Source organism: Macrobrachium rosenbergii, chromosome 16, assembly GCF_040412425.1.
Source record: "Macrobrachium rosenbergii isolate ZJJX-2024 chromosome 16, ASM4041242v1, whole genome shotgun sequence".
Taxonomy (NCBI): domain Eukaryota; kingdom Metazoa; phylum Arthropoda; class Malacostraca; order Decapoda; family Palaemonidae; genus Macrobrachium; species Macrobrachium rosenbergii.
In genome coordinates this window covers 30,594,610-30,621,305 of record NC_089756.1, presented here as the reverse complement: position 1 = coordinate 30,621,305, position 26,696 = coordinate 30,594,610, and the positions used below count along the sequence as shown (strand labels likewise).

Sequence of the window (26,696 nt, the reverse complement as noted above, 5' to 3'; positions counted from 1 at the left end):
CAGTGTAGCTGTGAAAGCCATAGAAGCAACCTTTCTCCAGTGTAATGAAAAGAATAGCACAACAACAATTTTTTTTTCCTTTGTAGAACTGTCAGATACTGGGATGGCAGAGACAAATGGCTTTATTTCTGCCATTCACTCTCGTTTCCCAGTCACCACAAAATTTTGAAATTCTATCTTCATATGATTAACATTCAAAAGTAAAGGAACAGAAGGCTGGTGCCTCCCAGTACCATCTCTGGGAGCACGAGCCTTCTGTCCCTTTACTTTTGAAACTATCAATCATATGAAGATAGAATTTCAAAATTTTGTGGTGACTGGGAAACAAGAGTAAATGGCAGAAGTAAAACCATTTGTCTCTGCCATCATAGTATCCGATAGTTCTACAAAGGAAAAGGCAACACTTGTCCTGCCTTTTGAGAGAAAAAAGCTCTCATTGGATGTAGCTACCCAGCAATTTAGGTCCCCTATGAAAAAAATCTCTGAATTTCATGCTAGACTCCACCTCAGTAGTATAACTTCTACTACTATGCTGGAAGTAGCTGTTAAAGAGCTTCCAGAGTCTTCTAGAACAGTGTTTGCTGCAGTAGCCAAAACACTCATGCAGACTCTATGGGGAGCACTCTAAATGACTTTGTAGACTAGAGCGTTGCATTATGGCTTGAAAGGAAGTGTTGGCGGGCTCCAACATTTCTCTCCCCAATGTAACCACCCTTTTACATTCTTCTCCCTTCTGTTGGGACCTGTTTGAAGAACCTGTTGTCACACAACTCACTGAATGGGCTTGACACCAGAACTGCGCATTATATGCTCTTGAAAAATGGGAACCCGGGAAACAGTACTCTGCAAAAAATTTCCTCTTTCTGAGCCTAGGCAAGCGCTGTATGAATCAGAGCCATACAAGACTCCAGTTACTACTAAAGAATCCCTCCAACAATAGAAGAAAGACAACAATAGCAGCAGAACCCCTTTCAAAGCAGACAAATATACTTCTACCAGATAGAAGGAAAATCAACTCTTGGACTGCGTATTAAAGGCAAGGGAAGAGGTGGAGCCCAATACGACTTGCATGGTCAAGGGTCGTCTTGTACAGCGTAACATGCAGTGAAAGTCCTCCTGTTGGGGACAGTATTATTTTCAGTGGGCTTGAGTAGAGATGGTCTAACCCTCCCCATCTTCTAATGGAGATTTTTCCAAAAACCAGACCCCCTCTTATTTGCCACCACTCTTCAGCGTCCCCAAAAAAGGATTCCTCTGAACGAAGGGTGAACCTCTACCTGTCAGGTTTGAACAAACACATTGTTTGTGGCAAGTTTCAGATGACTATTGTTGCCCAAGTATGTTTACTTATTTCACAAGGGACTTGGACCATCTCTATAGATCTGAAAGTTGTATACTGGCACATCCCTATCGCTGTTCCCTTTGGTCCGTTCAGATAGGGAAGGAAATGTACAGAGTTAAAGTCATGTCTTTCAGGTTAAACATCGGCTCCAAGAATCTTCATAAAGTTAGCAGCAATATTCATTTTATGAGAGCTCAGGAAAGAAGAAATTCAACTGGTGGCCTACCTAAATGATTTGCTAATCTGGGGAGCCACCAAAGAATAGTGCTGACAAAACCTGAGAGTGGTAGTCGACAGACTCCAGTCAAAAGATTTTCTAATAAACAGGAACAAGACCTGCTTGCATGCAGAAGACGTTTTCTAAGGTTGGGACTTTGTTGGGATACTCTTCGTGGCTGTCTGTCTCTTCCCAACAGCACTCAAACCAGAGTAACAAAGGACTGGATTCTTTTTATTCACTATTCTCTGTCTTCGCATAAATGAATTTGTGTATAATTAAGGACAAAAGTAATTATATATGTACAGTATATTCAAAATTTTGATTGCTGTGTAGTGTATTAACTTCCTTTACTTTATATTATTTTTCCTCTATCATTAATTTGCTGTATGGATATTCTGTTCAATGGAAGCTTCTTTTGTAAGTTCATAATTTTTAGTGTAGCTCCATATGAATTATTGCCCATGAATAATAGTATGATATAATAACTTGCTAATGGTGTGGAATTTTCACATTCTTTATGCTGACTTATCCACTGATATTCCACCAATCCGCTGTCTTTCCTACTGTCCATTTTTCATCTGAATAATGACAGGACAATGTTTTACATTGTCCTGCCAACCTAGACTTGTTATCTCTACTTTCATCCAGAAACACAAATTCAGGAGAGTCAGGTATACTGTACTGACAGCTGTAAGACATTTTATTCTCTTTCATACATTTTCCTGTACCGAAAGTTTTATACTCATCTTCAGAACTTACATCTTGATGTTTGGGTTTTTATAGCACCCTCCTAGGGTTTTAAAGTTTGACTTTTTTGATGAATCATCGTATACTCTTTTGATAATTTTCTGTGACAGACTTCCATAAGTATGGTGCTGTCTCCCTAGTCTTTCAAAAGCGCTAGACTTTCCTTAGGAATGGAAATCATTGTTTTGGCATTTGCAGAGCCTCGCATTTCTGTGCTTGTCTCACGTTTTGCAACATGGTCGAATTGCAATCAGTTGTGCAAACGTGGCCATTTTCCATGTATAGTGATCAATTGCTTGCCATTAGGCAACATTTTTCTCAAGCTCTGGGGGTATACTCATAATGACCACTGGCAGAACCAGTCCTCTTTATCATCTTTAGTGGATTCTCTACTTGAAGTGACATGGCTTTCCCTTCCAAATGCAACACAGAAGTCAAACTGTCAATCATATTCAAATTTGGCCTAACACTCACACCTTGGAATAGGCCAGATTCGCCAAAATCGTTGAGGGATGCACTGGGCAAGGGAACAGCGTGAGATCCAGTAGCATCACCCTCCTTCATGAAATCTCTGGGCCAACTATCGTTCCGTCTTTTGGCTGAGCTGAGTCTGATAAGGTGCCATCCAGTTGTTTATGGTTCATTCTGGCAATCTGAATGCTTTTCTGCAAAATTTGTTCTGATATCGTGGCACAAAATAATAGTTCTCATATGAGGTTTGCCAGACTGTCCCATTTCTATTATTGCTTGTCAAATGATCATTGCCTGGCACAAAAGACCAATCTTTTCAGGAAGAAATATTTGGAGCCTGCCAAACTTATGGTGCTGTTGGTGCCTGGTAAATAGAATGTGAACAGCAAATTAATGTAACTCATGACCACAGACATATCTTTTTTGCCAATTTTTTTTTTGAGGTAGTAGATTTTTTGGCAAGGTAGAGCTCTGAAATCCAAATATAACTGCATTGTAGGAAGTGTAAATAGATTCTATCGTATTTAAAGCCCAAATCATTAGAAACATCCAAATATAATTAAGAAATCTACATGGCATAGGGAAGCCAGCTGTGACTGGCTCCAAATATTTTCTGTGGTGAAGAGACTAAGATGAACGTGGATAGCTAACTCAATTTAATAGCTTTCTCCTTTGAACTCACACAAAAGCATGCCATATAATAACCTGCAGGTATGATACCATAGGAATATTTACACATTCTGAAAGCAAATTGTGTGAAAGACAAATCAGAGCAGATGGTACCACCTTAGGAGAGTACTTACTGTGTACCTCATTTGGTATACTGTGGCCATTACAGTACTCCAGGGATTTTGCACCATTCCGTAGGTACCTGACTAATGCTCGTTTTTGCCTTTTGTGCTGCTTGGCAGTCCAGCCTTCACATTTGCTTTCTTCTCCCCCCCCCCTCAAGAAGGTTTCTGTAAGGAGCCTCTTGAATTTAAATGTTTGACCCCAGGTTTGACTGTACAGTATATTCCTTTGTATATCTTATTGCTTTATGTACCCCAAGTGGCTTGGATTATAACCACCCAAAATGTTTGGAATAAAGAGCTGTTAATGGGAGCATGTATAATTATTTTGAGCTATTCTTTAGAGATTGTTCGTGAAGTCTTGAATTAGACCCTTTGGGAATATTCAGTTGTTCTATCCTTATAACTGGGGTGAGAATGATTGCATTCACGTGATGATTAAGCTAGCCTTGTGCCAGAATCTATCCTAAATCAGTTTTTAAATGTAGGTGCTTTCAAACCATGTAGTAGAAAGGGGTGACTGTGTTAATAAAACAAAATTTTGCATTAATTCATATTTTTCTTTTTTCCATCCTGATTAATCAATAGCTTGCTCCTGTAGTGAGACAGTCTTTCTCTCTTTGTTTCTCTAGTCTTAGTTAATTCTTCTTTTATCTTGTTCGAAGACCAGTCTTAACATAGTAAATTGATGTGAGATTAAAAAAAAAAAGGTGGGGGGAGGAACAAAAGTAAGTGTTAGACCATTGTGATTAAAGGAAATATAAATTAAAGATATATGTGTACTTTATGTGAATGACTCTTTTATGGAAAAATAATTTTGTGAGAAATAAAATATTGCCACTAATCATTGATGCTGCTTTACAATGCAGTTGATACATGATGGTAAAGGCTCATTGCCAAACAGTAAAGATCATTTAAATCTGACGAGATGTGATTTCCTGAAACTGTATGTAAAAATATGCTCCCTTTCTCAAATTTGGTTTTTCACATTCGAATGATACATCTTGTACAGCGCAGATAAAAAAACTAAAATTGAAATGAAGGCTCCATAATTAGAAGATAACTTTGATAGATTAACAGATTTTTTAGATAATGACCAGTGAAAAAATCAGACTGACATGGTCTTAGCAGGGCAATAGTAAGTTTCACATCTGCCTTAAAACTAAACATTAATTGGAGAACCATGTTGCAAAGGTAGGTGCATACAGTGAAAACATAAAAGTGTCAAATATGGGAGCTAGAATATTTGCGTAAAGGCTAAAGGGTGCTTTTTTTTGTAAGCTATTTACCTTGCACTTACAGCTAATTATAAGGAAATATTTATATTGTAAAGGCACAATTGGTTCTTTTTTTTTTATTTATTGCTTTGTCATCGTTCATTTGTCCTTTGCTAGTACAAGAAAGTCAAGCTGATATACTGTGGTAGTTAACATTTTGCATTCATCTCTTACATAGTTATGGAGTGACAGTTAAAATGAACCTAACTCCATTAAGGCAATTTTTTACCCTTATTTCTCATATATTTTGATTTAATGCCAACTTTGTTTTTCTTGTATTTAATATCTGTATGTACATCTTACTTGCTTGAGGGTTTCTTATTGTTATGTATAAGCAGATATTTGTGCTAATGAATCACACTAAATAGTTGTATTATATTACATGTCCCAAGGGAAACTATCTGAAGAGTATATTTCACCCTTTTGGCTGATATTCCTTGTATTCTTCATTTATAGGTTTTCCTTTATGTAGGGGGTCTTCCACTATCTTGCTCATATTTTTGATACAATGATACAGTACTGAATAGTATTATGTACATACAATGACAGAACATGAGGCATAAAAACCTACAATTTTACTTTATTTAAAGTGTGTTAGTAGATTGCAAGTCTACTCATCAATAAGCCAAATTATACCATTACAGTAAACCAAGGTTAAGTCATCAAATTGATTTCACTGGTCTAAGATAAAGATTATAAAAATTTTGTACATAATGTAGTTCAGACAGTGATCAGCTCCCAGTAGAATGTTTTATTTATATATAATTTCACTTATTAATGAGTTTGACTGCAACCTTTATTAATTGTTATTTCTTATTTTAATTTTAATGATTTATTTTTTCTTTCCCTGCACATTTTTTTTAGTTTTGACTAGGTAAAAATATTTTAGTTTAAAAGAGCTTTTCAGTGCTCAATTTGATACTGTCTCTTTCTTCATCAATTATGCTAAGAATCTGCTTCAATATTAAGCATATGTAGAGCAGTTTAACCTGAACTACCTTTGACAATAGTCAAGTAAAAATCAGCCTGATATTTCAACATAATCAGACGATATCATTAAGTATAGTGTACTGTAATAGTATTTTCATTGTACTGTACCACAGAATTGTCATCCATCCTTTATCATGTTTTATGGCTTACTTTAGCTTTAGTTTGCATGTGTTTTTATTTTTTGCCCACACTTCAAAATTATCTTGCATGCAAGCTTCTTTTATGATGAAAGTGGTATTAAATTGCTTTCATTCAATTCTCTGCATGATATTTTGAAGTGTCACAGTCCTTTGTTTACTTAGTTTTTATTTTCAGTCCTTCAGTTTTCTTTATTTGCATTGCACTGTACTGTATTTGTCATTAGTATGCATGTGGGAGTCTGGTGCACTGTCTGTGTTTCAGTCGTGTTCTCTCTGCGGATGACCTGACCTCGGGCTATTCTAGTGGTGACCCAGATGCTGGTGACCTGATCTACGACCTCAGACATGACACTATTCCAAATAACCTCGAGTTAATAACAGAACCTAAGAGACCTACCACAAAGGTTCGACGTACACAGAGTCTCTCTGCTTCCACTCTGAATAATCACCGCGCACATAGATTAGTTACAAGAAAGGGAGAGGGGAGAGAGGTATTAAGATCAGGTAATGCAGGTCGTGGATCAGGACCAGTAGATGACTTGGTTACCCCTGCTTCTTACAGTAGCTCAGGTCACCCCGCTGCCTCCCACCAAGGTTCAACATTCAAGCGGTCACGACCTGGTGAGGTAAGTACCAGAAACACTTGTATGATGTTTGTTTATTGCATTTGTGTGGGGGGTGGGGTGTCAGTTATTGTACAAATACAGTACTGTGATTTTGATTGTTTTTGTGTTTATTGTTGCCATAGTAATCATGCAACAGTAAAGTCCTATTTTCATTAATGTTTTTCTTAGTTTTTATTGTTATAAAAATGTTGAATCATTATGATAAAGTTGAATACTGTTTATACTGTAGCAATGAAAATTCATTCATTTGAAAGTTTCACATCAGTTTTCAGGTGAAGAAGCTTTGATTCATGTGCTTCAATAATTTCACTTGAATAGTAAAGAAATATTTAGATTTTCAAACTACTGTATATCAAAAATTCTACTAATACAGTAGTCGGAAGAAATATTTTCCAAGTACTACCTATGTCTTTATTATTAAAGCTGTTTTTGAAGTATAGCGGTGGTTTTCTACCTCAGTAAGTTATGTTGAACCCAGACATGATGCTTAGCCTGAAATTTAACCAGACAGTTATTTGAACTGAAATTTAAGAATGTCTGTTTCTTTTTATAACCCAGATAAAACTTTTTGGGCTATCCTTACCAAAGACATTTATGGGAAGGAGGCCTAATGTTGCCCTTATTTTTGACTTTTGCAATGACTTGCCACAGCAATAAGAACTTGGACTTTTATAAAGTATCCATTTAAGCTTGCTTAGAATGATTGAATTGTTGCATAGCTTAAGTTTATTCAGCCTGTCTTATTGCATTGGGTTATTTGCTTATTTGAAATCACTGTCTTGCATTAAAACTGTATGAATCAAGCCTTTTTTTTCCCCTTGCCAAAATTTTCCAGTTTTAAGATAGCTTGTGATAGCTCAGCAATTCTTTAACACTTTACCATAGGTTTTTAAATACTCACCAGAAATATGTTAGACAAAATTCTTGAGTGTTCATAAGAGGTCTACCTCTGAGAAAAAATGTAGATTACGCTTTGTATTGAAGTAAGTGTTTGCAGAAAGATTAATTTGAAAAATCATTTTGTATACAAAACAAACTGTTGCATTACTTCAGTACTCAAGGTGCAGAACAGTGTAGAAATATAAAGAAAAATAAAATCTTGCACTCCAGGAGTGTGAGGGATGCCCCTCGGTCTGGGGCATGACCTCCAATTTCTCTTTTCCATAGTACAGTACATTTATAAGCTACACTCTGATGCCCAATAAGAGAGGAAGTAGGACCTTGATGTAAGACAGTGTTTTGTATTTATGAAATATGAAATTTACTTTAAAATTATTTTTCTCTTCAATACTAACTATTGCATTATTAGAACTGCTTTTCTTGGGAATGCAGTTAAAATAGAATGAAACTCTGTAACTGAAAAACTTTCATATGGCACAAGTACACAGGGGTCATTGACGTGAAATTTCAGTCTTCATTCATTATACAGTCGGCGCAAAAAAAAAGCGAACGACTTCTATATTACTGTAATATGCGTTCGACTTTCTTATTTCCGCCGAAGTATATATTTTCCCAATTTATCGCTCGCCTGGCAGCCTGTATTGTCGCTGTTCGGTACCAGCGAGTTTTCTAATGCACTTCAGTGATACTCAAGCTATCACAAAGGTTGGCTGTCATTGTAATGCGCTGCGTGCCCATTCACGCCTGCCATCACTACATTTGGCGCTCTTATGGCGCTAGCTAATGAATTATGGCTAAAACTTCCTTATCCTTGGTTAAGAAAGCAGAAATTGTGACCCTATGGAAACTGGCAAGTCAATGTCAGCTATTGCAAGAGAGTCGGGAATCTCTAAAGCACCGGTCTCATTGTGGTGAAACGCCCAAGACAGGAGACCTTGATTCATCACTGAAGCGGAAGAAAGGCTCAGGAGGCCACGAAAACTACAAAAAGAACGGATAACATTTTAAAAAGGATTGTTATGGAACATCCATCAATGCCAGCCAAAATTTTGAAGTCTCAAAACCCTGATCTGCTTAGGAACGTATTCGAACGGACCGCAACATCATTGCAGAAAGACCTTGGTCTCCCATGTCGTGTTGCAGCAAAAGAAGCCACTCCTCACTAAGCCTATGAAAAAAAAAGGATGGCTTTTTGCAGAAAATATTTGAAGTGGACTGAAAAGGATTGGGAAAAGGGTAGTTTTAGCTTGATGAATCTAACTTCCACATTATTCATAGCGCTGGCAAGAAAGTAAGGAGGCCCCAAGGATCTAACCGCTATGCATCAAAATACACAGTCAAGACTGTGAAACATCCAGCTTATGTGATGGTATGGGGATGTTTCAGCGGATATGGGGGGTAGTGGGGATTATATTTTCTCCCAGAGCAATTTGACAATGAATGGAGAGATTTATGAAAAATGTCTTGAAAATGAATTAGTCCCTTACAAGGAACTTTTGGCATGCGTGTATTTATGCAAGATGGAGCACCTTGCCACCCATTTCACAAGGTCACAAACCTTCTTAAGGAATTTAATATTCAGAAATTGGACTGGCCAGGCAATTCACCGTGATTTAAACCCGATTGAAAATTGCTGGGCATACATGAAACGGAAACTGAAGGCACTAGCAGATGAGAAAAACGCCCTCCCCAAATTGAAGGATGCCATCCGTGAAAGTTTTGTTTGAAGACATGGATGCACAATATTTCAAAGATTTAGTACATTCAATGCCAAGAAGGTTAAAAGCTGTGCTTAAAAATAATGGAGAAATGTCTAAGTATTGAAAAATATAAGTGAACTAAAATTTTCCCTTTTATTTTCCTTTTTTTATATCATTGCTATGATTTGTTTACAAATGTAGTGGGCGTTCGTTTTTTTTTTGCGCCGACTGTACAGTACATACTGCTATTGTTATTCCTGTTAGAGTGTTCCTGTTCTCTTAATCATCTTTCCTCTCTAAGTATCCAACTATAGTAAGCAGTAGTTTGTTTTTTCTAACAAATGCATCAAAGTTTTTAGGAACAAAAAATTTAGTTTTGCAGGATGCTTTCCAATACCTTACATTGAGGTCCTTCCTCATTGTTATGCAATTTAATGTAGAGCTGTGCTCATGTAAGAGGAAAACAAAGCTAGTTTAGGATTGGGTGGAGAAGCAGGGGAATGCTGCCACTTGATGGACTTTCCTCCTTGTTTGGAATCAAGCACTCTTTTACTAGCAAAATACAGAAGGATCCAGGATGTTTGCAAGTCCACTTGTCATGTCAAATAGTCCCCTGATCATTGAGTACTTTGTATAACTCAGTACTGTAATGTTTACCTGAATCACCATAACTACTATAGCTTGCATAACTTTACATGAGATCCATGAAACTAGATGAAAACTACATATAATTAAAGTAATAAAAAGAATAAATTTAACATAATTTAGGTACTCATGTCTCAAACAAGAATGCTTGTCTTTAACATGAGAGTTATGTTGATATTGTATAAATGGCATTATTGTACTAAGTGTTCTGTTTTACATGCACTGTATATATTTTTTTGCACCTGTGATAATTTCACTGTTTTTGACAAAGTTGCTAACGGAATGATTTATTATAAACTTGTGTGAATGTAAAGTACGCACATAGTTGCAAATTACTGCACTGTTGTACTATAGAGAATGATTGCCCGTATTGTATGTGAATTTTTATGTAAATTAATTCTTTCATACAGAATGTTACTTGTAATTAGCACTTTCCCAGACATTAGTTCCCGTTAAAAGAAAGAAAGAATAGAATAGCAGTCAGCTTATAGCATTGAGCATATATATATATATATATATATATATATATATATGCTCAGTGCTATAAGCATAGGCGAGAATAGCATCAAATATAAATTTAAAAAATCACAAGCGTGACAATACGAACCAAAACAGGCTGTAGCAAGTTCTCTGACGCCAGTGAATGAGTTCGCGCATTAGTACGTACCCTATGCGCATGATTGTGTTTTATCTTTGCTGAAAATTAAAAATGAGAAAACACAGTAAAAATATAAATGAGAATAACATCATATATATATATATATATATATATATATATATATATATATATATATATATATATATATATATATATATATATATATATATATATATATATATATATATATATATATATATTCCAAGATGAGGAAGAGGAGAATCCTGACAGCCCTTCACCTCAAGACATGCAAATGTGCTTAGCTGTAAATTCCAGCTCTTCACTTTGACCATCACTAATTTGGCATCATTGGAACCTGCGGGGGTGCCAGATTACAGAGTGGTCAGGTTAGAATACACTTAACCCAACAGTTAACCACCTCATGTAAAGAAAAAAGAAACATTAAATGAAGATCAAGTGAAAGTTTAATGAAACACAGGCAAAATAAATGGTATTGGTAATTCTGTTGACTTACACAATACACAAGAAAGTTTATCCTTGGTCAGAAACTAAGTCATAGCAGAGAGACTGCTTCTTTGGGTGAAATGAACAACATTACATTGGTTTGCTAGTTCGTTCCGTGGGAGGACAAAGTTTTTGGCGATTAAGGATTAAGTAAGGACAAACTTACCTACAGAGTGGTTATTACATCTGCGAGTCCAAGAGTCGCTGTGGAATTAGAGCAGCTTTTATTAGCATGTGGATGAGCAGGAACAACCAGTCTACTACTACTCCTTTGGGGGCCCTCAGGCTTGAGTGATGGATGTTTCCTCAAGTTTGGCCTGATTCAGACTCATAAGCCTTCCCCCCTTTATCTGCTTTAAGGAAAGTATTAAACAAATTCCATGCACAAGAATTGCTCCATGACTCCCATAGAGTCCTAGTAGCCTCAGAGGGAATGATTTTTGGACTTTCTAGCTCTCTCAGTAGGTTTCCTTAGTATTCTTTTGTTAAGGAGAAATCGACTCAAACTACCTAATTCCATGCGAGTCCACTGAGTCCTGCATCCCACACTTAACAGTTTGGGGATGCTCAACCGTCTCCTCCCAATCAGCGAATTTTCAAAGGTATCATTGATTCTATCCTTAAGTGGAAAACAAATGTGGCTTTGTATCAGAGGCAGCGGTTGTGTATTGCCCCGGGTGTTGTTCTAGAGGAATTTTCAATATTTCGCTTTCTTGGGTATACAGTCGTAAGAGTTTTTTGCTGTCTACTTTCAAGGTTATCGTTCAATGCTTTCCTCGGTACTGTGTCATTTGCAATTAGACGTGGCTAATGATCAGCACCTTAAGATGTTGAGATCAGTCGAGATTGAATCCCCAACAGCTCAGCATCAATCTCTCTTTGGAATTTAGACACGGGTCTAAATTTTATCTGCAGATCCTTTTAAGCCTCCAAAATGGGTCCCATTGAATTATTTACCAAGAAACTCTCTTTTATTTAGCTCCATCAGCAGTTAAATGAGTAAATTAGTTGTAAGGACTGTCTTTAAGGCTGTTGTAAAGGGAATGCTGTTTTATCTTTTTGCCTTAGAGTTGAGAATGATGTTAAGGCTAAATTTTTCTGAGATCTGTAAGAGTTCCAATTTAACCTCTTTGGTGGGGAAGAAGAGGAAGCAGTTCTCTGCTAGGGCAATTAAAATATACTTAGGTTAAGCCTAGAACAGGCAAAGTTAACCTTTGGTTTTGTGCTTTTAGAAAACCTTGAACATCTTTGTCAAAGGTTAAGCCAGGAATAGGCAAAATGAATCTTTTATTATGTTGTTATAGAAAACTTAGAATGTCTTTTTTGAAAACCTGGAAGAGTCAAGTTAGCCTTTTGTTTTTATGGTTTTAGAAACCCAGAATGTCTTTGTCAAAGGTTAAGCCAGGAGGGGGCAAATGTTTTGTGGTTTTAGAAAACTTAGAACATCTTTGTCAAAGTTCAAGCCTGGAATAGGTAAAGTTAACCTTTTATTTTGTGGTTTTAGAAACCTAGAACGTCTTTGTCAAATAACACTGGTTCTCTGTGACTATTTGATTAGGATAGTGCATGAGAACTAGCACCTTACCTTTTACCTTTATAATGTGAGAGGAGTTACAGCTTCATTTAGTTTTATGAAAATTTGTTGCTTGAGGATGTGATTAATACGGCACAGTAGAAGTGCAATTCGGTTTTTGCTGCTCACTATCATAAGTGTGCTGAATCGCATCTGAGAATGGTAAAGCCCTTAGTTCACTACTAATAGGGGGATAAAGTCTTTTCCTGAACTGAAGAAAGAGCAATCTTTTAGGTTCTGTGTTATAAATCCCAGGTTTTGATATTTTGTGGAGCGTGAGGGCATGCGTAGGTGCATACCTGTGTACCATAAAGGTAGTATTTAATTTTAGTTGACTGTCATTTTATAGGACTTTCTAACCCAGGCACAGGGGTCTCTTCATGCCACTTCTTTTTCATTCTGACTGAATTGAAGCGGTTTTCTCCGCTGCACACATGAGAGCCTTGCTCTCTGAATGGAATCCAACTTCTGGTGGCAGTAAGATCCAGAAAGGATTCCAGATCAGGTAAGAATGTTTTGGGTTTCACGCAAGACACCTTTAACTTGACTGTCTGAGAGGATTTTGTTTAGCTGCGCAACCCACCGTCTTCTCAATGTGGGAATCGGCTATCTTTAACAGTAGGTAAGGTTCATCCCAAATAGTATAAATTTTCATAAAATTCATTGCTTGGATACTCACCTACTATTAAAGTAGACCCCACCCAGCCTCCCTACAATTTAGTGGGCTGTCAAGGAGAATTCTGACAAGAGCTGTAAGATTCGAAATACACCTGGTGGAGAACAGGGGCACTTGGCAGTCATCCGGGTAACCATTCGATCTTTTCTAATGTTTGAATGTTGACTCGCCTATTAGCGAGGAGATACAAGCTATCTTTAATAATAGGTAAGTATGCAAATAAATTTTATTATGAAAATTTATATTATATCCTCAGGGTAGAGGGACCTCCAAAAGTCTGGAAAGTATATTAGTACAGCATACTGATATTTTGTACAGTGAGAGAAAATATAGACCACAGGTTTCTTAAAAGATCATTTGCAATCAAGAATGAAATGTAGCTTAAGAAACACTGCTGATGGGAATATCTGGATGGGGGAATCCAGTATCATATGCCTACTATCACACCTTAAATTTTGTCATGATTGAACTTTGTCACTCGTAATTTGCATCATACTGTAATTTTAGCTAAATGTCAGGCGAGAGATTCAGCATCCACAGGCCTACAGTCAGATGAGATTGCTACAAAGAGAGTAACATCATTTGCATAAGCAATAAGCTAGTTTTCATGGCCAAACCTCATATCTTGAGTACATAGTATACTGTATAAGAAAATAAGCCAAGAGCATTACTTTGATGAATGCCAGTGGTGACATTCCTGTACTCACAGTAATACCCATCAACAATTACTCTTTGCAATCTGTTAGTTAAACATTGTGAAAACAAGAGCCTTATGATTAATCCAGCACTCAGTTTGACAAACCTGTTAGAAGACATAAAGTTTATTATTATTTTCCCAAAGCTAACGAGAAGGAGTTCTTCATACACTTGATAATGAGCTAGTACTGTATTGTTATTCCATTCAGTAAATGATTATCAAAACAATAATGATAAGATATTGTATGGAATTGTACATGTGCACTTTTGTATGGGTTGCATGGAATACTTTTTATGTATAGCAGTACTGTATTACTAGTGGTAAGGTGTAATGTATTGCAAATATGTTGTTGGGTAAATTTCTGTGCTATTTTGGTGCAGCCCTATCCCAAAATTAATTTGAGTTAATGTTTTTAACTTCTCTATAGTGAAATATGATAAGTTGCCATACCCTTGCTCATACTTTTTTTCCATGTCAGATCTCAGCCTACGCTACACTTCCAAGAGCCGTCAACAAAAGGACAGCAACGAAAAAGAGGCAAGTCTGAGAATCGACCCAGACCAAAATCAATGGTAAGCAGCGAAGCAGTTTATTTTGTAAATGAGTTGGTTCTTTTACATATGCTAGTTCATATTTTAAATTTTTCATTACGATATATTGCTTCACGGGTAGGGAGAACTAAGAATTTCCTGCACGAGAGGTCTGCCTTGCTTGCATGAATTAGGTATTGTTAATCACGTGTGTTCACATCAACACACAATTGCTTAACTCGTCCTGCGATTTGTCTAGAAATTTCTTTACTGCAAATGACATTTATTGAAGGAAGAAAATTGTGATCTGCTAGATGGCAGACCCTGTGTCATGTTGTGATTAACAGTCTCTCTTTTGACTGCTCCCATCAGTCTTGATAGTAAGGGATTATGACTAATCCCCTTTTGATACTCTCTGATCTATATAGGTTTTTAAATATAATCTAGCTCCAAAATAATAGGAAGATTAATGTTACACATCTTCCTTTAACAATTTGTTCTCAATAAGCAAGGCTTTCACATTGAAAATAATGGGAGACCAGCTGGTCTCTTCCTCATCTCCACATACAGTACACCTCTCTGTAGGCTAAGCTAAGACCTGACATTTCTCAAGATACAAAGTTGGAATTTGTATGAGATGAAGTTTTTGCAATTAGGAGTAGAAGTATGCATAAAAAAATCAGAGTTCAACCCCACCCCCTTTGGAAAAAAAAAGGGAGTTATTTTAAAGCTAAAATTATGGTATTTTTGCAGGTTTTCCAAAACTTTTGATCACTTATAGTCTTTAGATATTGTTTGTAATGCTTATTACTTATAGTTACTAAGTATTTATTGCAAACAATCCATAAAAATAGCAGCAGGAATCACAGGGTTTGTTTACAGTACACGTGGGAGGCTGAAGCTGTCGGTGCTTGCTACCAAGCCTAGCAACCTGGTGTTCCCAGGAGCTGAGTAGTGAGAGGCTGTTCTGTTTTACGAACTTCTACTCGTTCACTACCACTGGCCAGAGGGTTGAAAATCATACTCATAATAAAGGATAATTTACCCTGTGGTTATGTATGGGAATGGCCTTTCACACCTTCCCATATGAAAGCTAGGTATGTTGGGCCAAAGGTGATCAGGCAAAAATGCCATTTTCAAAAAGTTGTGGTGAGGTCCTCCTAATGCCAAATGTCTCATATATATATATATATATATATATATATATATATATATATATATATATATATATATATATATATATATATATATATATATATATATATATATATATATATATATATATATATATATATATAAATTCTGTGGGGATATGAATACATGAAATGTATTAAGTAAATTTTAGATTTTTAAACATAACCATTACCTTATATATAAGTTATCCCCTCCAATCCAGAGTCTTATATTTTCTTTCTGGAGCCAAACTTCATATTGATGGGAACAGCTGAGAGACGAAAAGGTTAACTGTACTGAAGGGAGTTACTCTTACCATTCACAAGTTTAGGATCATCTGCCTTCAGTAAATGTGGATTGCAGTCTTCACATTTCAAACCGAAGCATAGGCTATGGCAGTTAATTGTTTGCAATGGCAAAATGTAAAGATTAACCAAGTTTTCATGTATATGGCAGTTCTGTTGCTTATATTTACTACTTTGAACCTGAATAGCAGAAACAATGGATTACACCTGTGAAGATATAGTGTAATGTATATTTTCTTTTGTGTCGAGAGCAGTTCTCTCTATTTTTCTGTAAAAGGGATTTATTTATCTTTTTTTTTTTTTTGCCCCTATAGAAATATATTTTAATAGCTTTTGCATCCTTGTTATGTGTTTTGCCTATTTTTTCAGTCCCACTGTTTTATTCTGTGTATATAAGTGTTATGGAATAATCTTGTTGATGAACTGACTGCATCCCATATAAGATCATAAGAAAACATATCCTTAGGAGGGAAATTTCCTTCATCAGCATATCCCTTGCTTACATTCAATTCAATTAATACAGCATTGTATTTTTCTAAGTATTGAAATAGTTCCTTTCAAGAAATGATGTAAGTTTGTTGCCTATGTTTTGTTGTGATGCATGTGCTCACCTGAACATACAAACCATTGTCTTAACTTGAGTCTTTTTTATTTCGGTGTTCAAAGAGCAGAATGTCCAGAGTATAAAAGCAGAAAGCAAACGTGTTTTCCACCAGGTAAGAACCACATTCTGGTGACGGTAGACATTTTCCCCAGACCCACCCCTTGATTCATAATTCTACTTGGATGTGGTCTTGTGATAATAACGTTTTTTTCGGCAACCTTTTTTTTTTCTTATATCATTATTGTTCTGTCATTCCTCTTGCCCAGCCTCTTCTACTGTAAAAGAAAGCACACAAGTTTGAGGAATAGAGTATATTCCATAAACTCTTTCAAGACATTGTTTCTCCACCTCATTGTGGAGAATACTGGAGAAATGTTGTCTCAAAACTTTTTGTGAAGTATCCTCTCTTCCTCCGTAATCTTTTTTCATATATTCAACTCACTTCAGTATTGGGGTTCTGACATCACACTTGGATTCTTTTAAATTTTTAATGCTTTCTGCACCCTATTTTTGTTTTCTGATCTTGGTCATCTAACTCTTTTAAGCATCCTATTTGCTGCTCATTATGCCTGAAGGTGCTGTTTGGCAAACAGTTACTAAATAAACAACCTGAAAGACTATTTTTTGTTATTTTAGGCCTGCTGCCTGCATACTTCTGTACTTAACAACTACTCTTCTGCATGAACTTGACCACAGATACTGTATATTGTTAATTTACCGAGGCTCCACTTGTGTATTTTTAAGATTTGTCATAATCATATAAATAGGAGAGATAGCTTTAATAACGCATAATACTGTGTAATAGACCCTCAGTTTATCAGAATTTTTTACCTACTAAATTGGGGATAAATGTCTCAGATTGAATGATAAGTGTTAAGACATGTTAGCTTAGGCAGGAGATTATCATTATGTTGACTTTATGTTGGCTGTAGGATATCTTACTTATCAGGTTGTGCTGCGCAGCAGATGGCTGACCCAAAAGTATCTGATAAGCTAGTGTTTTATACCTTGTGATTAAGAAATGGGGGTTATCCATGTGAAAAAAATAAATATTTGTGACAAAAACTAATTACTGAAAAATAATTTTAGAAATTTCTGTGGAAAAGACTCAGACGTTTTGGAAATGTGATAGCTAAGCAAAACATGCATGGGAAGTGTGTGTGTGTATAAAAAGAAACTTTTGCGACTCGATCAAAGAAGTTGGGTTTTGACAGTAGTTACGATACACAGTTCTAGGGAAAGCAGAAAACTATAGTGTTTTACATCCCTGATTCACACCTGGAACAAACTTGCCTCCCGAGTGGTGGCCCAAGGTGGTACTAACTCAGCTACCAAAGTCATAAAAAATAATTTGGAATGTAAATACTCTGTACCTGAAGTTTTTCCTTGGCAGGCTTCTAAAGCCCAACATATCAGCAAAGTTTACCCAACTTCCCGACCCATCAGCTATAGGTAAAATTCCCTGGTATGTTGGGCTTCAGAAGCCTGCCTGGGGAAAAACCTCAGGTACGGTGTAGTTAGGTTTCAACTTCTTTTAGACCTTGTTGTATATATATGTGTGCATATGTATGTGTGTATGTACATATGTATATATATTATGTATATATATATGTATATATATATCATTTTAAATCACAAAAAAGGTAAAAACGTGATGATTGTACGAACTACGTTACAGCCAAGAAGGAAAATTGAAACAGTTGAGATGCTAAGTGCTTTTGTCTCGTTATCAAGACATGGTCACAGCAAGTAAAGATATACAGAGACAAGGGTGTATATATATGGTGGGTATAAGTCCTATGGGAATACAAAAAATGTTGGGAGGTCGCAGAGCGGTCAACGGATTAACATCAAAATCTACCTGTTGGTAATCCTCTTTATTCTGTTTTTTAAATCCTTCTGGAACATATGTTTTATTACAGGGTCAAAAGAAAATAGTCCATGGCTCATATTTAGATTCTTATCCTAACAGATTCCAACAAGTTCCTAGAAACAGTTTCATTACTTCGTAATATTACACTGCTTTGCGTCCGGTTTATTCTGTGGGGCTTTTCACTTAGATGCGAAAATAGAGAACTATTAGTCTGACCTGTTCTTACTGAATATGTATATTTTTTATCTTGTATTTAATTCTTTACTGGTTTGACCTAAGTAAAATAAACATAATCTATACAAAGTCTATGGTGCAGTATGGATATTCAGGATTTTTTCTGATGCAAAAATAGTGTTCTATTTTTGCATCTAAGTGAAAAGTCCCACAGAATAAATTGGATGCAAAGCAATGTAATACTACGAAGTAATGAAAATATTTCCAGGAACTTGTTGGAGTCCACTATGATTCAGTTGACCTGGGAGAATAACCTAAATTTAAGCCAAGGATTATTTTCTTTTGACCTTGTAATAAAACGCATGCTGCAGAAGGATTTGAAAGACGAAATAAAGAGGATTACCAATAGGAAGATTTTGCTGTTAATCCTTTGACCGTTTTGTGATCTCTCAACCTTTTTGTATTCATTTAGGACTTATACCCACCATAGACACACCCTTATCTCTGTTTATCTTAAGTTGCTGTGATCATGTCTTGGTAATAAGACGAAAGTACTTTAGCATCTCATTGTTTCACTTTTCCTTTGTGGCTTCTACTGTGATTTTTTAAGTATACATACATACAAACATACACATACAGTTGACCCCCAGTATTCAGAGGGGGTTAGGGACCACAACCCACCTCTAAAAATGCTTATAAATGACTATTTTAATAGTTCACTGCCTATTTTAATAGTTCAAACACCAAATATACCTTAAACTATCATCCTAAAATACTTTAATATCATTTCAAAGTTATCTTACAACATTACCCTTAAAAATATATGGCTTACAGCTACATGTGAAACTGATCAAGTTACCCCTATATTCAGGCACAGCCATTTTCTCTCTCTGACAGTTTTAGTTTCATATTTTTATGTGTATGTTACAGTAATTTATATTTCATAAAGAGAGAGAGAGAGAGAGAACAAAAATACAACTCATACACTAACGACAGTACGTACACAAGGCATCCGAGCTACAAGCTATGTGATTGGGTACTTCCAACCCTTCTAGTCCAGCCAATAGCATGTCATGCTAAGCCAGTCAGCATCAAGAAAAGCTGGTACCCTGCTCTGTGACTGGCTATTTCCAGCCAATAGCATGTCTATATATATATTATATATATATATATATATTATATATATATATATATATATATATATAGAGAGAGAGAGAGAGAGAGAGAGAGAGAGAGAGGGGGTGAATTGATATTATGTTTACATCGGTTATTATGATGATAATAGATCAATATAATATAGCATAAATGAATTCTGTAAGTGAAATAACAATTTATTGATAGTTTGCTGTGTTTTTTCATTAAAAGATATATATACTGTACTAAGTGAGAGAGAGAGAGGTTGTACTAAGTGAGAGAGAGAGAGGTTGAACTGATGTATGTTTACATCGGTAAGCTGTTTTGTGATTTTAAAGGATTTTACTTTAACATTTTATTGATATTTTTCTGTTTACATTAATATTAATATTTGAAAATTAGTAAATCATTTTGTATCATAAAAAATTTATTTAGTCACGAAAATAAAATGAAAATACAGTAATTAGTGAATATTGCTCTACGAACAAACCTGAGAATTAGTGAATTTTCCACAATATATTTGGAGATATGTTCCTCAGAAAAACCTGCGACTAACTGAAACTGCAAATGCTGACCGCTATCTAGCCAGGGTCCACTGTATCTATATACAGTATATACATATAATGTTTATTTCTAGGGTCAATTTCTTTTCTTTAATTGGTAATTTACCTTTAATGTTTTTTAAAATTATATGTAATAGTTACTATTTGAAATTTTTGTCAGTTTCCATAGGTGTACATTTTTACTGAAAGATTCAACAGAAGTATGACTTTTTAACAAATCCTGAGTGACAGGCTATCAATGAAATAACAGGAAATAATGACAATACTAACAGCCAAATGATTTTACTTGTTCTACGTCATAAACAGTGTGTTATGTATTAATCTTGAAATCTGCTTTATACAGTTAAATTTTGTTTAACAGATAAATGCAACAGATGTATCACGTGGTGCCGAGTGGGCAAGAGCTCAGCGTGTAGGCTCTACAATGTCTCTTAACAGTGAGGTGGAGATGTCAGAGTCTTCATCGCATTCTTCTTTAGCCTCAGTCGCCTCCACTGCACAAGGACAGCATTCTGTTCGACCAAAGACTCGCACTGGGTCAACTCGTCGGCCAAGGGTCAACTCCCAGGGTAGAAAGACAACAGGCTCAACCTCCAGAACGCGAGCTCAGACAGCTGTTGTGAAGACAAGTTCCCTTGAAGCAGCTTCTGAATCTGAGTGAAACTGGGTGGATATTAGTAGCTCACATATGTCATAGTAATGCAATTTATTTTCATTGTTAATGTGTATGATCTGTGATTTAGAGGTTTATGGAGAATAAAGGCATATCTGCAGATAGCGATCTATGTACAGTATTCTACTCCAGATATTGCCAGTGATACTGAACCTGGATCTAAATGTTCTCATTCCTTCCTGATCCTTTTATTTTTTGTTTTAATTATTATTAGGATTTTTAATTTGGAATTCTGCCATATGAATGAGGATGTTTACTTGCAAGGGTGATTATATTTTTTTGTATCCTAACAGCCCTGAAACAAATTAACTTCATTCCTTTTTGTATTTTTCCTTTTATAATGGTGCAGTATGAGTGTGGCATTTGAGTACTGTAGACTTATGTTTTGCATTTTTAAGTTTTGTTTTGAATATAAAGACCAATAGCTGCAGAGCAACCAAACCAATGTTACATTGTTTGAATACTTTGTTAATGGAATATACCACAAGTTTTTCTTTTATATTTTTGTGGTTCAACACCTTCCAAGTTCTGTTGGGTTTCTGCACAAATGTTAATTGGTATGGCTCAGTTGAATTTCCTGCCTGAAGACTTGAACAGGTTGATAAGGGTGAGTATGGGTCTTCCTATGTGAATATTTGCTGTGGTGTACATATATAAGAATACAGTGATTACTGAAGTGAGAATGATATTTAAAGTTTTGTATATATAAAAGAGAAGCTTTTAAATTAAACTATTAGCATTTACTTGCAAGTGGTGTTCTTATGCTGTACAGGGAGATTTAATGGTCACATTTATTATGAATAGTTGTTTGACACTGTATTGTATCTAATACAAGTTACACGTTCAAGTTTGTCTGCAGTGATATTTTGCATCCAAACATTCTATAGCTCTTTATTAAAAAAGGCATATCATACAGAAAAAAAGTAATGAATGCACATGTATATATGATTTTGTTACAGCACAGCATGGTCCAGGTTTGTTACTGTACCTTGAACATTTATATATTAATGAAGCAAAGTTAAGAAGACTCTATAGTAAATAACTTAAGGTAATCAGTGATGGTCAACAAGCTATATACATACAAGAGTGCTTATATTGCATGTTACTTAACAGCCATTTTACAAATATGTTTGGACAGGTCACACATTAGTGTATCAGTGTAGTGATGTAGTTGTCCGTAATTCTGCTCATATAGGCTTGGCAGATCAAATAATTGAGGCTTTTCTTGGACAATTCTGTGACAATAAATATGATTGCCATCACGCTGATGTTCACTGTGAGGCGAAATCATTCCTAGAAAATTTTGCCTAAAACAAGGAAGGCCTCATTGCTTAAAATAGAGATTTTACTCTACCTTGACTGAGCAGCACTTACTTTCAGAGTATCATATTCTAGTGTCACTGATGTTTAGAATATTTTACACCCAGAAATAATTTTGTCTGGAATACTTAAGTAGGTAAAGTACCATTGCATCTGATGTGTGGTTTTCTATGCTAAAACAATAGAATTCTAGAGCTGTTATTACCCTTTTCAAGCTTGAATCATTTTATGTGCCATTGCTACCATTGTTACAGAGGGAGAAGTATTATCTTAATGTATGGTACTGTGCTTTATGTTTATTTCTTTTGATTCAGGAAATCATGCTGTATAATTTAATTTTTTTACTACTTTTTGCTCTTTTTATAGTTGTAAATGCATAAATTGTAACTCCTGTTTATGTTATGTCTGTATGATTGTATAAGCATAAATAAAGAATGAGAGCCAAAACTTTGCATTATTTGACCCTGTAAAATCACCTTAACTACTTTTCCCTCTTCTGAAGGTACCAGACTTTTCTGGTCCTTTTAAACTAGCTGTACATGGCAGCAACACTGGCATAGGAACACTATTATTGATGACTATGACAATGCTTATTATTCAAGAAAACAACAATTTCCTGAGAAATTGTTCAAGTATTGAAAGTGAGACTTTTTATTTAATTGATTGTAGCTTTGCAACAATTGAACTACAAAAAATTACTTCTTCAATGACTGTATCTGAATCGTTTCAAGAGTAATAACCAGAGACTAATGAGATAGTTTATTTTTACAGGCTTTCGATTTGAATATTCTACGCATTAAGGATAAGAACGTCACGCCTGATGCAATGTCGGAAATGTGATCTGCATTAATACAGTTTGATCAGATGTGTTGTCCAGAAATTTTCCTTTTCCTGAGGATGGAGACGTATCAGGGTGGTGGTATTTTTATACATGTATAAAATGATTAAATCTAAAAAGGGGGAAAAGTCTGTAAGTATTAATATTATGCATGAGGAAATTTGTTGTGTTATTTCAAAGGATTAAAATTTTTTTTTTCTTTTTTTACTTTTTAGGGGGAGTGTTGTAAGAAAAAAATATTTTCCAGTTTAGATTCCCTTACGACAGTTTTGGTAAGTAGGTTGTTTGATAAGTTATTCAGGTATCCTCATAACAGCCTTTTTACTAATTATCGTCCAGTACGAAGGTTTCGGAGGTCATTTGAAGGTTCCTGGAATGAAATCTGGCAGCGAGTAGTTTTCTTCTCTGTTCGAGAATGGCCACTGATCATTTCGGATGAAATTTCTCTTTTATTGTTTTGCTGTTGCTGTAGAGGATGTGATAATGCAATGTGTTAATGCTATGGCTCTTGAAGTAGTTTTGTTTGGGCAATTGTCGAGTGATATTGGTGTGTCTTACCTTTACGCAACAGGAATTTTGGAGTACATTCAATAAGTTTCGCGAAGGAGGAATCTAATATCTTCTTGTGGTGAAATCTGAAAAGATGTTATGTCCAGGAATTCAGTTTTGTGAGTGTCACTGAGAAGGACCTTACTCATTCAAGGATCTCTTTGCTTTGCTTATATAATGAACGCCAGATAAGTTTCGTTTATGTATTTTGTTTGTCATATACGTTTTCATTAATATTTTTATGTCTGAGCATGATATTATTAGTACTGTGTGCAAAGTTAAATCACCTTCACTCTCAAACCAGCTGTACATTAAACTGTTATTGTTGCTGACATTACTGGCAACGTAACACTGATGGCTTTGCTTTTTGCTGGTTCACAGAAGCTATGTTGGAGTTATGCCCACTTGTTATAAGAAATAGGAAGGTGAATCCTTGTTTTTTATCAAATCTGAGCGTGTAAATCAAAGAACACAGACTTACTGTTGGAAATTATTTATGGTACATCTTACTAACTGAAGGAAATCTTGGTACTCCATCACAGGGAAAGACGTACAGCCCAGAAAAAAACTAAGGTTTTATTGTAATTGACAATGACACCATGTGCCTCTGATACTTGCATTTGATCGTTTGTTGCTCCCTGCAACCACCTTGCATAAACTTCAAATGAGGTTCCCTTGTTACCCTCCCCTCGTCAATGCAAACAATGCCTCGCCAGATGTACGATTATGTAAATGCTTCTTCCTGATGTGAGACAAAGGTAAGCCAAGGTGTGGGTGTCAGATGTGACAGGAGTTTATGGCAAATGCAGGAAAGTCCCTCATAAACAATGTTTTGTTTTTAATTCTGCCGTTAATAAATGATTTTTTCTTCCACAGAGGTTAAGCACTTCTGACACCCAACATTTAAAAAATATTTTTTTTAATTCTGCCATTAAGAAATACTGTAATTCTTTTTTCAACAGAGGTTAAGCACTTCTGACACCAAAAATTTATGTAAGTAAATTAACTAAAATGAAAATTGTTATAAAATTCTGTGGAGAATACAAGCACTTGGATATACAGTACGTCCTCAACTTATGGCGCCACTGACTTTTGCCGATTCGATCTTACGGCGCTTTTGGCGATGCAAGCACTGTTGACAGCGCTAACAGCAAGAATAGGCATCAAGTTAACAGCGCTTACAGCGTTGTAGCTTGATGCAACATCAAGTTACGGCACCGTAAGTCCCGTTAAAGTGCCGATAATGGAGAAAAATCGACTTAGGTGGAAATCAACTTCAGTGTGGGGCAGGAATAGATCCCCACTACAAGTCGAGGACGCACTGTACATGCCTTCTGTAAATTACAGATAATAGTGAGTACTCATTACATTGCCCTTTGGAAAACACTGTGTCTGAGAAAATAGCTGTACTAAACCAGATATGAAGGTAAATCATTTAGAGATATTTTAAAAATACATCATGAGCAATGACCTTTTTATGGGAACATTTATTTGCACCCTCAGTCTTCTTGGGAGGATCATTAAGTCTTTCTGTGATCTCTTCCAAGGAATCAATGTTCAGTTTGCCATAAGATAAAGAATCCATAGATGGACCTCTGTCGTTACTCCCTTCTTTGCTCTGTATCCCAAAATAATGAATATTTATACACTAAAACTGTTCATGTACTGTCCTTTATCTGATACTGAATTATTCAGTAAGAAATTCATGTATACAGTTCTTAAAATCACTGTAATTCAGGTACTCCAAAATTTTTTTTTTACCGAAATAATTGCTCAATAATGTAACCTGGTTTTCGCCACACTTGCCCCACGGTGTTATTAGTCATTCTGTTTGTGCTTCTTATCTACAATCACGAAATGTGTACAGAAATACAACAAATTATTGCCTCTTTTAGGGGCATGACACGATGAATTTTTAAAATAAACAGGAAATATCAGTGCGACTAGATAGTATAGATACAGAATTAACTGTTGATCCCTTAATGAAATACTACTTCCTATAATGATTATAAACAATTAAAGGTTTTCAACAGATCTTCAGACACTGATAATGAAACATGATCAAGAATGCTTCACAATTGTTTGAGTTATCAACAATATTAGTTTACTAATACAGCTTTGATATACAAGAGAATAATGCAAAGTCGCAAGGCTTGCGGTTAAAGTACAGTAAGGAACAGTGGTGAAAATTAAGTTCAGGAAATTGGGAAAAACACGCTGGTATGTGAGGCAGTTATCCTGCCCAGGTAAAGCCTTGGGTACAGTGGTACTTAGGTACCAACTTCTTTTATGACTTGTGTGGCTTAGTTGGCAGCGGTCTTGTTTTTCAACTTTAAGACCTGGGTTTGATCCTGATGTGAGTCGGAAGTTTATTTCTGTTCCACACATGATTGTGTTGATTGTTTCTAATATTGTGTGTGTAGCTGCAAATGTAGTGATCTGATTTATGAAATTTAGGCTGTCAAGCCAAGCGGTCGAGCACTTACAACCAAGCCTCAGCACTAGCCAAACACTGCTGGAACTGCAACAGCAACATCACGTGGAAAAATACAAATTTATATATAACAACAAGAATAAAATATCAGAGATGATCATAGAGAACACCCTTATCAACTCTTACGAAAAAACATTGGAAAGCAACGTTTGATGACAAGATTACCTGTGAGATAACTTATCAGAATTTTACAAACATAAACGAAAAGTTGGACAACCAGGGGATAATTACCAACAATGAAGGATTAAGCACACAGCCACGGAAATCAAGAAGACTGGAAGGATGGACAGGACGAGTTGGAGATCAATGGAAAGGACCCCCTAGGGACTACAAATATAAAACAACAGTTGGGTGGAGCATATACATATATATACCCAGGTGTAGCTTTATCTCCTCAGTGCATCAGTACCTGGAGAAGAAGAAGAAGAAGACTGTATGTCTTCGAAAGCTTGTACTACGTGAATGAAAGAATCTGGAATCTATACCGTCCCGTTTTATTGAAGCCTAATACGAGTACAGTAATATGAATATATATGCACAATGAAGTT

At 35.8% G+C, this 26,696-nt stretch overlaps 1 protein-coding gene across 13 annotated transcripts in view; it reads left to right on the top strand.

Moving 5' to 3' along the window:
• The window catches only part of LOC136847258 (uncharacterized), a 63,064-nt gene extending 40,350 nt beyond the window's left edge, over positions 1–22,714 (top strand). For 2 of the 13 annotated variants that reach the window (XR_010855680.1, XR_010855678.1), the window contains exons 7-10: positions 6,241–6,604; positions 14,397–14,490; positions 16,598–16,642; positions 20,636–22,714. Coding sequence is in view for 9 of the 13 variants with exons in the window: in XM_067118771.1 (XP_066974872.1) it covers positions 14,397–14,490; positions 16,598–16,642; positions 20,636–20,935 (439 nt within the window). In the remaining 4 variants the exon portion in view is untranslated. Of the gene's footprint in view, positions 1–6,240; positions 6,605–14,396; positions 14,491–16,592; positions 16,643–20,635 lie in introns of all 13 variants that reach the window. The other 11 variants (XR_010855679.1, XR_010855677.1, XM_067118771.1 and 8 more) reach the window with 6 other exon arrangements.
• The last annotated feature ends 3,982 nt before the right edge of the window (positions 22,715–26,696 follow it).